Source organism: Danio aesculapii, chromosome 5 (assembly GCF_903798145.1).
Source record: "Danio aesculapii chromosome 5, fDanAes4.1, whole genome shotgun sequence".
Classification (NCBI taxonomy): Eukaryota; Metazoa; Chordata; class Actinopteri; order Cypriniformes; family Danionidae; genus Danio; species Danio aesculapii.
In genome coordinates, this window is record NC_079439.1 from 26096576 (window position 1) to 26112028 (window position 15453).

The window sequence follows — 15453 nt, forward strand, 5'->3', positions numbered from 1 at the left end:
AATATTATTTACTGTCATCATGACAAAGATCAAATAAATCAGTTATTAGAAATGAGGTATTAAAACTATTATGTCTATACAATCTATATGAGACTGTCTATACAATCTCAGAGACGTGCCATCATTTTCCCTTCAAAGACTGGGGAGCCTGCTGGGACATTGGAAAACCAACACGTGTGTCCGAGAATGCCGGTCAATGTGCAGTGAAAATTTGGGTGCTGGTAAGAGAGGTAAGAGAGAAGAGTGAGTATTCAGGCCCGCTCTCTCTCTCTTGTTCGCTCTCTCTCTCTCTTGCTCTCTACTAGGTGCACATTATTTCTGATTGCAAAGAACAATTTGAGGTTTGTAGTGTCAGCATGATTATCATAGAGTCAATATACTACCTCCTAAGATTTAGAGAAAGTTTACCTTAAGATCATGAGACTCTTCTCTGGTCATTTGGTCATGCTTAAGTGTCAATGTTTTACCTCCTAAAATTTGGAGAAAGGTGTGAAGTTAACCTTAAGATACATTTGTAATGACAAAAAAGTCAAATCAAATCTAATCTTAAAAGGTCATCAAACCCTTCTCTGGTCATTTGGTTGTTCGTTGAGCGCAACAGGATAAAAAAATAATAAAAAATAACCCATTTCTTACAACACTGGAAAAAATGATTCATTGGATTTGCTACATTTGTTAAGGTAAGTGTTGGCAAACAGTTTATATGGGCGGAATTTAAACAGACAAATTAAGTTGAACATTTCTACATTTTATTTGTTTCTTTAAATTCAGCCCATATAAATTGTTTGCAACCACTTACCTTAACAAATGTAGCAAATCCAATGAATCCTTTTTTTCTGTGTACTTTCAACAGGATAATGCACAATGACAAAGCTCAAATCATCTTAAACTGGAGTTTTGAATATGATCATCGTACAAGCTACTCAAATGGCCTTCATGGTGACAAGATCTAATTCAATAGATGTTGTGAAATGGGGAAATCTCATGAATGCACAGCTGACAGATCTGCAGAAACAGCATGATACTATCAAATCAATATAGACCATGTGTAGAAATGTTTTATGCACCTTGTGGAATCAATGCCACAAAGAACTAAAGCAGTTCTGAAGTCAAAGGGGGTCCAACCAGTCAGCATATTACACCAGCACTTGTCACAAGCAGCTAGAAGGATTTTAATAAAGATGTATCACACACACACACACACACACACACACACACACACACACACACACACACACCTTCTCCTCTATGTGCTCCAGCCTGCCGCGCTCTGAAGGGAGCTAAATGGCATTTAGCTGCAGCAATCTTTGGCTCAATTAGATTGCGGTATCTTAATGTGCTCACAGGACTGAAAGCAATGCCCTCCCTCTGCACCGCTGCACAGAACATTCATGATTTTTATTATTATATTTTGCTGATGTGACATCAGAACTACTAACACCTCACCGATTCCCAGCGGGATATCATGAAACTACCATAAAGATCAATCCTTTTTTTATTTCTCCATTCAACACAGCCATCTGCAGTCTATAATAGCATTTCTTTCTCATTGTTTTGCTGGTGTCGACACTTTACTTCATAGTTGGTAATAAACAACCTGACAACAATCAGCAGAATCACTTGTTGCCGGGGCGACCTTGGGGGTCTGCATCTGAAGTGGGTCTTCAAGCTGAAGTGGTCACGATGCAGGGAATTTACTCCCAAGTACTGCCAGGGAAAATGTTGTAAGAAAATGCCTTGCATTTCAGTTATAAACCCTGACAGAATGTCTCAAGAACAAATAGCATTTTGCATTCTGCAAGCGGCACAGATTCTTTCAGATGGTAAATCAGAGGCCACGTACACACTGGAAAGTTTCAGGACTGACTAAGGCTGCATGATTTGGAGAAAAATCCAATTGCGATTTTTCTGATCAAATTTGCTATTTAAACTGTGATTTACTACTATTTCATCAAAAACCTACAGGTTTAATGTGGTGGTTTAATCAGAGCCAAAAAAGACAAAGCATAATCACAAGGTATGCTATACTATGCTACTCTTTATTTAAAACTACATAGTTGCCTTTTTTTTTTTTTAAAGTTGTCAGTTGTCATAAAAAAAAGGAAATAAATACAGTGTCTTAAATGAAAGAAATCATATATAATGTACTATTGAGATTTTCAGAAAATCAGTTTGCTGATGTTTACTGATTTCTCATGCAGTATAAAAATAAACCTTGATGAAAAAACTGTGTTTCTGTCTTTCTTTCTTTCACTTTCCTTTCTCGTATAACATATCTTAAAACAGTCCAATAAGGGTGGAGCAAACCATTACAAACAGTAGGGGTGAAATGGATTAAATGCGGATTCAGGCAAACTAACTATGCTGGTATTGCTTGATCTCAGTGCTGCATTTGACACTGTCGATCACAGCATACTTCTGGATAGGCTGGAAAACTGGGTTGTGCTGCCTTGGACGGTCCTCAAATGGTTCAGATCTTACCTTGAAGGGAGAAGTTACTATGTCAGTATAGTTGACCATAGGTCAAGGTTGACACCCATGGCATGTGGAGTCCCACAAAGTAAAATTCTAGCACCTCTCCTGTTCAATCTTGATGTGCTCCTTCAGAGCCAAATAATGAGAAAGAACCAAATCTTCTACCACAGCTATGCTGATGACACTCAGATCTACTTGGCCTTAATGGCTAATGACTTCAACCCCATTGACACCCTCTGCCAATGCATTAATCAAATTAATAGTTGGATGTCCCAAAACTTTCTTCAGTTAAAACAAAGAGAAAACTGAAGTCATTGCATTTGGGAACAGAGATGAGGTTCTCAAGGTAATTGCGTACCTTGGCTCTAAGGGTCAAACAGCAAAAAATAAGCTCAAGAATCTTGGTGTGACTCTAGAATCAGATCAGAGTTTCAATAGTCATGTCAAAGCAGTAACTAAATCAGCAAACTGTCATCTCAAAAACATTGCAAGAATCAGATGCTTTGTTTCCAGTGAGAAACTTGTTCATGCTTTTATCACCAGCAGAGTGGATTACTGTAACGGCCTCCTCACTGGCCTTCTCAAAAAGACAGTCAGACAGTTACAGCACATCCAGAACGCTGCGGCCTGGATTCTGAACAAAACCAGAAAATCAAACACATCACACCTGTCCTCAGATCTTTACACTGGCTACCTGATCTTACAATTTTTAGAATCCAAAAACACTGTAAACAATTTTACATCAGTAAAACACTGACGATAGTCTACATTAAAGGTTGAAACAACCACAGCAAATGTTTTTGGAATTTAAAGTGTAAAGAACACTAATAATTCGATCAAGAAACCGTCACATTTAGATTGTGCTACATTTTTCACATTGTTCAGGGTAATGTGCTTACAAACTGTCAAAATATATATGCTTGTTACCATATTTGATGTTGCATCCACATAATCGCAGCATTAGTGTTTTGAATATCGCACCCTTTCAAAACGTGATTTCAGTTTTGAAACGATTATTCATGCAGGGCTAGGACTGACAACCAAGTTTATTATCAGCTGTGTGTTCATTCATTCATTCATTCTTACATTCATTTTCTTTTCGGCTTTCTCCTTTTATTCATCTAGGATCACCACAGCGGAATGAATCCCCAACTTATCCAGCACATTTTATGCAGTGGATGCTGTTCTAGCTGCAACCCAGTACTGGGAAACACCCATACTCCTTCACACTCATACACTTCGGCCAATTTAGTTTATTCAATTCACCTATACCGCACGTCTTTGGACTTCAGGGGAAAATGTAGCACCCAGAGGAAACCCATGCGAACACAGGGAGAACATGCAAACTCCACACAGAAATGCCAACTGACCCAGCCAGGGCTCGAACCAGCGACCTTTTTGCTGTGAGGCGACAGCCCTAGCAACATTCCATTACTATTTCTGACGTAACGTATACTACAGTGATTAAAGGCTCTATAGTCTTTAGTTTAAACTAAACCTAAACACAGTCAACAGAGGTGTTATGTTTCATTAAAACAAGATTCATTGATTAATTCTTAACATAAATAATAAAAGATGTGTCTACTTTATTAGCACATTGTCATTAGCATGACAGGATGTGCAATGACACTAAAAACACAAGCATTCTCACCCAAAGATAAATGTTTTACAGTAAATTGAAAGCTAGTAGGATTGTAAAAAGAATCAATAATTGATATCAATAATAGAATCATTTAACGAGTAAGTGTAATGACTGACACACAGTGGGTTCCAGATCAACACACTGACAACTTGTACATGCATGCGTCAATGTGAGCAAATGATTTTTTATTACCGTAGATGTATTTTCTTAACAGATTTACATTGGATATTGTTCATATTAATAAAAGCTAGATTACGAAATCAGCCAATCATTAGTTTTAAAATTAATGACTTTTAGTAATTAGCAAGCTTCCTTTGTGTTTTATGGACCTCACATGGATAAGATTTTAATATCCATATATTATATTTGCATAAGATCCATATGACTTGTGAAACTATGCACATTATTTGTTGTGTTTTTGTTGCTCTGCTCATAAAACAATCACATTTATTTATTAAGTGCATTTAATGAGAATTTATTTAGATTTTATTTTGGCTTATCGTGGGCTTGTTTCAGTTTGCTGGTCATTCAGTTTGTTTTCATTCCCACTTTATGGATTATTTAGTGAGTTCATTCGGATGTTAAATGCAGTTGTTACTCTAATAAATCACTCTGAACACAACAGGACTAAGCACTAAAAGGTGAACTGACAGCCGAATTAGCTGCAGTGTGTATGTGGCCTAAAGGGAGTATGAGAGAACTGTGTGAAATTGTGTCTTAAATCAAATAAATGTAAAAAAACTAAAACTATACTTTCTTCTGCATTCTGGAGACTATAGCAGTTTGCTCACAGAAAGGCCTAACTTTTTGATTCAACGGCTAATTCATATAAACCTGTATGATCACATTCATACATTCACTCATTTTCCTTCGGCTTAGTCCCTTTTTCATCAGGGGTCATCACAGCGGAATGAACCACCAACTTGTTCAGCATATGTTTTACACAGCAGATGCCCTTCCAGCTGCAACCCAGGACTGGGAAACACCCATACCGTCTCACGTTCACACACATACACTACGGCCAATTTAGTTTATTCAATTTACCTATAGCGCATGTCTTTGGACTGTGGAGGAAACCAGAGCACCCGGAGGAACCCGAACACAGGGAGAACATGCAAACACCACACAGAAATGCCAGCTGACCCAGCCGGGACTCAAACCAGCAAACTTCTTGCTGTGAGGCGACAGTGCTAACCACTGAGCCACCGTATCACCTTTTGTATGATCACCTTCTTTTAAAAGTGCACTGAAAGAACTGATTAACTGGATTTACTACATTTTGTTAAGGTAAGTGGTTGCAAACAATTTATATGGGCGGAATTTGAACAAACAAATTACATTGAACATTACCAAATGTAATTAGTCTGTCTTAATTCAGCCTATATAAATTGTTTGCAACCACTTACCTTAAAATTGTAAACTCAATGAATATCTTTTTTTTCAGTGTGTGTACTTTTTCGTACATATAAAATAATATGAATTATCCATAAAATACATATATAAAATTAATAAATTTCCTCGTTAGCTCAGGCTGGTCTGCTCTGAAGGGACCACGGTGGCTTTCCATACTTGGCCATGTCTTGCATAAGCATTAGGAGGCAAGCAGAAATGATTTCTCTGGATTTATAGGGATTTGTAAGGATCTCGCACTGCACTACGCTGGTATTTATCAATTTCATATAGCGGATTAATTGCGTCAGCTTGAATTATTGTGATTTTGCTAATCGCGTTGGATAAATTAAAACGTCTGTAATTGTAAAACTGATATAAATGTTGAAAGCACAAATGTATTAACGTCTTAGCAGATCAAATCTATTAACACATCTAGCTCCAATCAACGCATATGTGTCAGGGTTCCTGTGCCCATGTGCTTTCTGTGTTTTCCCATGCCCCAGTGTTCCATGTGCGTTTGTTTATGTCATGTGATCCCTTTGTTCTAGTTTCCCCACCGTTGTTAATGCTTATTAGATTCACCTGTGTCACACCCCCTGTTTGTAGTCTGTGCAATTACGTCATGTATATTTAAAGCCCTGTTTTCGAGTACAGTCTTTATCCGGTATTATATTGTCAAGCTTAATGTGGGTCTATGGTCCAGTTATGAGTGTTCAGTTTGTAAATAAATGTGTTTTGATAATTCCTGCGATCCTGAGCCTCTGTGAAAGAGCGAGACGTGACAATATGAAACAGCAAAATCAAGCTTTTTGTGTTAAATTACACTTTACGAACACTTATTTATTTATTTATTTATATATATATATAGATAGATAGATAGATAGACAGATAGATAGACAGATAGAACTAACCTGTGACAAAAGTAGATTGAGTGTGAGCAATACACTACAATTGGGTTTTAACAGAAAAGTCATGTGATGCAAGAATTTGGAAATGGTAAAATTGCTAGCAAAATATGCGTCTAATTATGCCACGTTTCTTTTTTTTTTTTTTTTTTTCTTTAACAGATTTTAATGGTTTTTTTTTGGGGGGGGGGGGGATAATTCTGAAAGATTGGCAATTTGAGGAGCATGTGTGTTTTTTAATATTATTATTAAATGGCAAGATGATTAGACAAAAAAACAGGAAGACTAATCTGTGTGATTTGAGGTGGGGGAGGACCGAGAGGGAGAGAGAGAAATATTTGCCAGAGGGAGGATACAGAAAATAAGCTTAGAGATGCTCGGTTCAAGCAACGTCTCCATAGCAACTACTCCAAATGAGAGGTTTTTTTTTTTTTTTGAGAGGAAAGCCCCTCTCTCCTGAAGCATTACACTGACATTCCTGAGGAATCTCTATCTATAAATGGATCTGTTTAAAGATTCAGTTCAATCTAGCTGTGATGATTGCAACACAAAAACACTCTATTTTTGAAGTGACTGGGAAAGTGTGAATAATGGCATACCAGAGATGGGCAGTGCTATAGGTCAAGCAGGTGGATTATGAGTGAACGTGTATAATGGCAGGAAAATAGAACTATGTGAATAGGTGTCAATAATGCATATTGTTGTGCAATTTATTGGGCTTTAAAACATCAATATCCAACATTTATACTGATGTTTAGACACAGAATTGTTTTCAGACACAAGCTTATTTTTCTTTCTGGCCTAGATTTTTTTTTATGGATAATGGGGAGTAATAGTCTGGTTCTGTAAGTCAAAATGTGAACACTTCTTACTTACACTTCTCCCTTTAACACTTTTTACAAGTTGGAATCTTATAATTACAGTATTTCTAATATCTGGTATTGTGTGCTAACACTGAGTTGGTAATGTTACTTGTTGCCATCCTAAAATAGAGCAATTGTGACTAATTGCTTGGAATCAAAGTTATAACATTATAACTGTTTGATTTGGTTCGTGGATTTTCCTATGGAAAAAAGACAGGCACTAATGCACTCCTTTATATGTGTACAGACATAAACCACATAAAATAATTGTACACTATAAAAATTGTTGAACGTTTGGCAAAAAAAAAAAGAGAAATAAATTTAGAAAAATGTATTAGATATCTTAACAGTTATAATGAAAAATTAGTCATAGGGGTCAGTATTTGGGAATTAATATTTATACATCACTTGAAAGCTGAGTAAATAAGCTTTCAGTTGATTTGGAAAAGATAAATTGTTTGAAAATCTGAAATTTGAGGGTTCATAAAATATCTAAACATTGAGAAAATGGTCTTTAAAGCTAAATTAAGATCAATGGATTTTACTACTAATAAAGAAAAGGTTTTTAATATTTTTTTAAAGTGAACTGTTTTTAAAATGTATTGATGGATCATATTGTGATGGTTTTTAGCAGAAGTTTTTGACACAATGTATTGCTGGCAATTACTTTATATATACCCATGCAATTGAAGACTTTTTTGTAAAGGTTTTGTGTTCAAGGGCACAATTTGTAAAAACTGTAAAATAAACAAATAAAAATAATCTGTAAAAAACAAAACACATATTTGGCAGTAAACAATCTGTATTATTTTAAGTCGTATTCAAAAAAGAAATACATGTACTTTCAAAGAAAATTATTATTAACAAATATATTTATTGAATAAGTGTTGCATTATGCACTGAACAAAAATTATCCAAAGATGATTCCTTGGATTTACTGATTTACTGAAGTTAAATGATTGCAAACAATTTTTGAGCTTAATACAAACAAACAAATTAAGTTGAACATTACTAAATTTAATTTGTTTAAATTCAACACATATAAATTGTTTGCAACGATTAAGCAGTTATTTTCAGTGTATTTAATGCCCATGTGTAGTCTGATTCATACACAAACTAGGGGAGAGCAGGGACAAAGGTACATTTTTGCATAAAAACCTATTTAAAAAATTATGTTTTAGACAGAAAATATATTTTTGCTATATTTTAAGTACTTTATCAATTTGAGGTGGTATTAGTACAATGTAGCCTACTTTCAAAGAAACCAAATATTTATTCTACGTTCTGTTATTAATTTAGTCAGTGTTACATCATGTTTAATGGTCTGATGCATACACAAACTACCATCACACATGGGCGCATTTGAAGAGTGTGTACAGTACCTGACTCGGGCTTGAAGGAAAGGAGGATATTGGCGGGACATCCAAAATCTTCAGGTCGTACATCACACCGTTAAGAATGACGGAGGGTCTGTAGACGTATCGCGTTTGGGTGGGAGTGTAAGTCTCAGAGAAGTCATTGTAAATAAACTGACGGATGATAGAAGTTTTCCCGACTCCAGGCGCTCCGATGACGGCGATGCTCAGCGTCTCCACCATCCCGCGCCGATCAGGACCAAAGCCAGCGACTGCCGATCGACAAACGTGGAAACCTCTTCAACAAACCAAAACAATGGCAATTGTAAACCTGAGCCTTTTTTGTGGTTAAATTATCCCGCCTCCTTCGATTACAACACACTTAAAAACAAGAGTTTGCTCACAGACGTGTTGTCTTCTGGTACATTTCGTTATCTTTTTTGGTGAAACACACAGTCAGTAGCATCCGAACGGATCAACAAACCAACTTCATTCACTGCGGCAGTTGCGCTGTCTTTTCTGCATTCCATTGGGGAAACCTTCACCGCTCCACGGTGATCCTACGCAAAGCTCTGGGGCTGCAAAGCGGTCGTTTTCCAACAGTATCCGTCCGGCTGCTCTCGGGGTTGAGTGTGCTCTTCGATTTGGAGGTTACCATTGACCCTTTCTCCTCGTAACCTCTCGTGCCTTCCCCTCATCGTCTCAGCAGTGAGTGCTGCGCGGGCGCACCAGAGCTCGTTTAACCACGCACCTCACCGCCAGCCGAATGCAGTCTGTCTAAAGGTCCATCGTGAAGCTCCGTGAGACTGTAAAGGTGGACGGTATCTGTACTGATTCTGCAGGTGAAGCAGAAACAGAGACCCTGCTGTGTTGTACTAAGCGCTGCTCCTCCGCGCGCACTCGTGGTTCAGCTTGACGCGCGCGCACTCATGACTGGTGCTTACTGGCTACAAACAGGTCTAAAAGCTCAGTCGTCGATCATACCTGGAATTTACCAGTATTGTTAGAGAAATACAAGGTGAAAATGGAAGCGTGCTCAAACAGCAAACACGAGCTTCGTATGTTTCTTAAACAAGCAAAAGAATTCAACTAACATAGCTACACATCGCTTTAAATTTCCGTACGAAACTGATGTGTAAAACATTTTATGTTGCTTAAGTTCAAAACAAACCGTAAGTTAGCTCTTGAATTTCTTTAATAAGAAACTAAAAACCGTCCAGAAACCGTTTGTGGACGGTGTCTTCCATTAGCCTACATTCTATGAGAATTACTCGGTTCCAACTCAAAACTCTCATTTACTGACCCTTTACTGGTTTTAAAATGTTTAAGTTTCGTTCGTCTGTTCAGAAGATAATTTGAAGAATGCTGAAAACCTGTAACCATTGACTTCCATAATATCTGTTTTTCCAACAAATATTTTCAACTTTCTTTAAAATAACTTCCTTTGTGTTCAGCAGAAGACCCATAAAGGTTTGGAACCACCTGAGGGTGAGTAAATAATGGGGAAACGGGTTCCCATTTTGGGGTGCACTATGCTCTTTGAAATGTTTCTACTTCTCTAAAGCTCAGCAGCAAACACATTTCAATTAGTTATCCTGAAGAGACACTGTGAGGAAATAAAACCCAAAATTGCTTCCATTCACAAGAGCACATGAAGTCAGACACAAACAATAAGCGCTATATTCCAGAGTAAACATGATTGAGAGTTATCTTGCTTTACATTTCATTATTTACTCAGGGTTAACTGTAAATCCTGGCTTTCACAGACTGACATTTCTGTATACAATGCTAAACTCTGGTTTAAGATGTTTGTTTGCAAAAGGCAACAGTCTCTCCACTCTAATTGGTGCTTTTTATGGTCATTTAACATTCATCCTCTAAATTCATGAAAGATCTGACTTTTAATTATTAAGCTACACAAATGAAGAATGCTGTCAGTTAAAAGTGCTAAATAATGGCTCATAATCATAGGGGAATCGCTTTAAGTGCTACAGTACATGGCACCTATGATTATGAGCCATTATTTACAGGGTTCATAAACATTTTTACTATTACAATTCCATGAATTTCCATGATTTTCCCAAGACTTTCGATTAAAATAACGCGGTAAAAGAAAAACAATGCATGTTCAAATTTATTACAGCATATCGTAAAACACGCAACAATCTATTTAGTTTCATTATATATATATGTGTAAAATCATTATATATATATATATATATATATATATATATATATATATATATATATATATATATATATGTATATGTATATATATATATATATATATATATATATATATATATATATATATATATATATATATATATATATATATGTAAAATTGATTTAGATAATGCTTACACCACACTAATAATGTGAGAGTATGTGATTGGCCAAGGACAGAAAATAAGTAAATAACCCATTCAATTATACAGATATCGGTTTTCCATGACTTTTCCAAAACTTTGTGGGTTTTTCTTTTTTTCCCAAAACTTTTCCAGGCCTGGAAAATGCACTGTCAAAATTCCATGACTTTTCCAGGTTTTCCATGACCGTATAAACCCTGTATTTAGCACTTTTTTACTGACAGCGTTCTTCATTTATGTAGCTAGGTGATTAAAAGTCATGCTTTTCATAGTTTTACGGGGGAAATGTCAATGAAAAAGATTCAACTTGCTTATTAATCGAGAAATGTAGCACTGTCCTCAACTAACCACAACTGGTGCTACTATACTGTATATAGCACTTAAATTGGATCTAAAATGTTTACAAGCCAAAGAACTACCTCAGCTACCATAAAGAACTGTGAAAGAACCAATTTGTGTGTGCTATTAATAAATAACATATTAATCTTAATCATTTCACACACTGCATGGAGTCAACACCGGAAAACCACTTCTAAATCGCAAATATGAAATTTTCCTTTACCTGGGGTCCAAAGAGATGTTCGTTTTCTGCTCTTCTGTTATGAGGGCCATCTGCAGGAATATCCTCACAGTCCCTAATCCAGACGATGAGCCATTCATTTGGATAACAGAAGTGGTGGGTATCAGAACAGCATGGAGTGTAATCTAATCTAATGACATTTGGATTACTGACTGGAATTCATTCACCCATTAGTGCAATTTGATTTACACAAGAAAGATTAATTCAGTCCACATTTTAAATGGTGATTTTTCTCCGTCTGCCAGACCTTTAGGCCATCGCTAAACCAGTGAAATATTCGGGATCAGTTGCAGTTGTCAATATACACACACAATGCTCCAGGAAGACCAATTTAGCATCAATCACACAAGCTGTAGCATCTAAACGCAGCTTTCAATTGCCATGCTGGTGACCAGGCAGAGTTCATTAGTATGAGCAATATAAACCAAGCCTCTTGTCTTCTCAATTTAGATTGCTTGTCATCAGATTTGAAATTGAGCTTCAGGCTTGGTGCATGAATGTACTTCCATGAATTACATGGTTGAATACACAAGTCCTTCAGCTCCTATAATATGACTAAACATTACAGATTACTGCAGGCTAGTAAACAATTTTAACATGGCTCAACACGGGTAGATATCACACTGGCAAATTTAATGTTCATCATAGATCATAGAAGAGCAGAACATTAAAAAAAAAATGACAACAAGAATATTGCTTGGACTCTAGAGAATGCCACTTCAGTACAAGTAATTATGAGTAATTCCCAACTACGGAGGCTGGTTTAATGAAGGACTGAATGAGGTGTGCCTGCAACCCATAATAAATGACATTTCCTGAAACCTTTTCAACCTCAGCTTCAGCAAGGTAGCCCATTAGCTTTACTCATGAAAATGTCATTAGATAAGACACAGACTAAACTCGTGACCCACAGGAGATAACATTAACCTCTGAAATTCCCCTGAATCTATTAAAAGGTGATATTTGGAGGTCTACATGTTGAATTCAGAAGTTATTCAGTCTTGTTATTATTGAGTCCAGTGGCTGTTTACTTGCTAATGTGCTCACTCATGCACAAGCAAGAGACTGAAGGGGATTCCAGGTCCCAAATAGTCACGGCAAAGTTTTATTGGGGTTTCTTTTTAATTTGGAGTATTAGAAGAGAGGACAGTATTGATTATTGAAATGTGAGCCACATAGAAATTGCAGATATTTCATATTTGAGTAACGTTTTTGATTGCTTTAAAGCAATTGTTCTCCCAAAAATAAAAATTCCCTGAAAATTGTTCCAAACCGATTTGGGTTTCTTCTGTTGAACACAAAACAAGATATTCTGAAATTTTGAAAGCAGCAGCCATTAGCCCAGGGATGGGCAAACTCGATCCTGGAGGGCCGGTGTCCCTGCATAGTTTTGCACCAACCCTAATCAAACACACCTGCTTGTAGCTTTCTAGTGATCTTGAAGACACTAATTAGGGTGTTCAGGTGTGTTTGATTAGTGTTGGAGCAAAAGTCTGCAGGGACACCGGCCCTCGAGGATCGAGTTTGCCCATGCCTGCATTAGCCCCTTTCACATAGTGATATCGGTAAATATCCAGAAAATGTATGGAACGACTTTACCGATGAATTCAAAAAAGAACTGTTCACACAGGCAAGAACGTTCCGGAATTTTTCCAGAAAAGACACATCCATTCCAAAATACTGGTAAATTCTGACATCATTAACCAGAAATGACCGGAAATAAACGGTTGTGCTTGTATTTGTAAACATAATAAGAGTCAGGCTTTTGTTGATGGTTTCACTTTTATTTAAAGCTCTGGCATTCTTGCAGGTACTTTGATCGAGAGACATCCAAAGACAGAAGTGCGAACCACAGCTAAAGTTTTACACACTTGACTACATTACAAATCCTGTGGATGGATAAGTATTGTGAACAACTTCGATGAAAAGATATGAAGGACCATTTTTGCATTTCGAGATCTGCATAATGTGTGTGTCACTGGAGCACGCGCAAGCAACTGAAGCAGAGCTTAAAGGTAAACAAACAACGGTTTATCATAAACATTTTATCGATTTTTTTTACACAGTTGGCATTAAGAAGAAACATAGAAATGTTATCCTACTAACATCTAGCAGCTAAATTTGTCGGGAGAAGTATTCAAAGGCTTTTATTTTCATAAACAGCCCAAGAATATCACTAGCTCAAGTCTTTACCAGGCCAAGTTGACATTTGTGTGGAGTTTGCGTGTTCTCCCTGTGTTCACGTGGGTTTTCCCCGGGCTCTCCGGTTCCTCCCACAGACCAAAAACATGTAACACAAGTAAATTAACCAAAGCAAATTGACACCATAAACGATTGATTACCCAGCAATATTCTCTCCATAGTCATTCATAATTTACATTCACTATTATCAAGCAGGGGAGTTCTCGAGACCTACCTGAGCTCAAACTCGCCCTGCAAATGGGAGGAAGCCCCAGGCTCGAGGATCTAATGAGCTCAGGGCTCTCTCCTTGGACAGCATGCCAAACACGCTTTACAATCCATCATCAGCTGAGGGTGAACTCTTGAACAATAATACCTTTTTTTTAACAGTACTGTGATGACTGGGTTTAGAGTTGGGGTAGGTGTTAAAACAATTTATTGGGTAATTTAATGGAGAGCATAAATAATACTCGGTACAACTACTGTTTTTACATTACTGTGATGATCGGGTTTAGGGTTGGGGTGGACGTTAAAAAACTACAATAAATGGGAAATTTAATAAATAACATAAATAATTCATGTTAATTTCCAGCTGGCAACCGTATCCGATTTAGCAAAAACCTTCACACAGAGCAGCAATCCAGCAAATTACCGGTAATGTTAAACTTCTCTTTCCTGAAAATTGACGTATTTACTAGTATTTTCCAAAAGGGCCAGTTCACACATGATCTCTTTCCAGAAAATTGCCAGTAATTTTCCCAAAAAGGTCTGTATTCGTGAAAGGGGCTGTTGACTTCCATAGTATTTTTGTTCCTATGAATGTGTTTTCCGGAAAGGGATCATACGGGAACAGGCCCTTTTTAAAAATACCGGTACATTCGTTTCCGGAAAGAGAAGTTGTAATATTATTGGTAATTTCCTGTAATGAACACAGAAGGAAAATTGCCAGAAAGAGCGTGTTTATGTTTAGAACGCGCTGACATGAGATGTCTACTCCAGCCAATCAGAACATTCAGACGCACTTACATCTGCGCTGTTTATGAAAATAAAAGCCTTTAAATCCTTCTCCAGACACAGTTAGCTGCAAGATGTTAGTCAGATAACGTTTCTACAGGTATGTTCGTTATTAATGTCAACTGTGGGAAAAATTATTGCTAAGATGCTTATGATAAACAACTGTGAGTTCATCTGCAAGCCTTGCATTCAGCTGCGTGACACTTGTGCACGTGAAGGAGTGCACAGGAGAGTGCTAGCACACAAATAAATGTACATCTGGGACAGAAGCAGCTGCATGAATGCTAAAGCTTTAAATAAAATTTTAATAATAATGTCAGAACTTATTGGTATTTTGGAATGAATGTGTGAACAGTCTTTTCCGGAAAAATTCCCGAACATCCTTGCATGTGTGACAGTGTTTTTTGAATTTACCAGTCAAGTCATTTTGGATATTTACCGGTATTGCTGTGTGAAAGGGGCTAATGGCTGCTGGTTTCTAAGATTCTTCAGAAAATCTTGTATTATGTTCAACAGAAGAAATAAATTCATAAATGTTTAAAATTATTTGCAAAAAAAAAATGGTGAGGAAATACACATTTTTTGGACTAACTATTCCTTTAAAGAGATTCAAAACGGGCCATGCTTACTGTTTTTCTTCAAACTCAGAATAAGGCCTAAAAAATTACACTTGAATA

At 36.9% G+C, this 15453-nt stretch overlaps 1 protein-coding gene across 2 annotated transcripts in view; it reads right to left on the bottom strand.

Annotated features, from left to right (window-relative positions):
• rasl10a (RAS-like, family 10, member A) overlaps positions 1 to 9501 on the bottom strand; it is a 34246-nt gene extending 24745 nt beyond the window's left edge. The window contains exons 1-2 of one of the 2 annotated variants that reach the window (XM_056456904.1): positions 9037 to 9501; positions 8660 to 8930 (exon numbers count right to left, since the gene is read on the bottom strand). In XM_056456904.1, coding sequence (XP_056312879.1) covers positions 8660 to 8930; positions 9037 to 9098 — 333 coding nt within the window. In that variant the 5' untranslated portion in view covers positions 9099 to 9501. Of the gene's footprint in view, positions 1 to 8659 lie in introns of both variants that reach the window. The other variant, XM_056456903.1, reaches the window with a different exon arrangement.
• Between the last annotated feature and the right edge of the window lie 5952 nt (positions 9502 to 15453).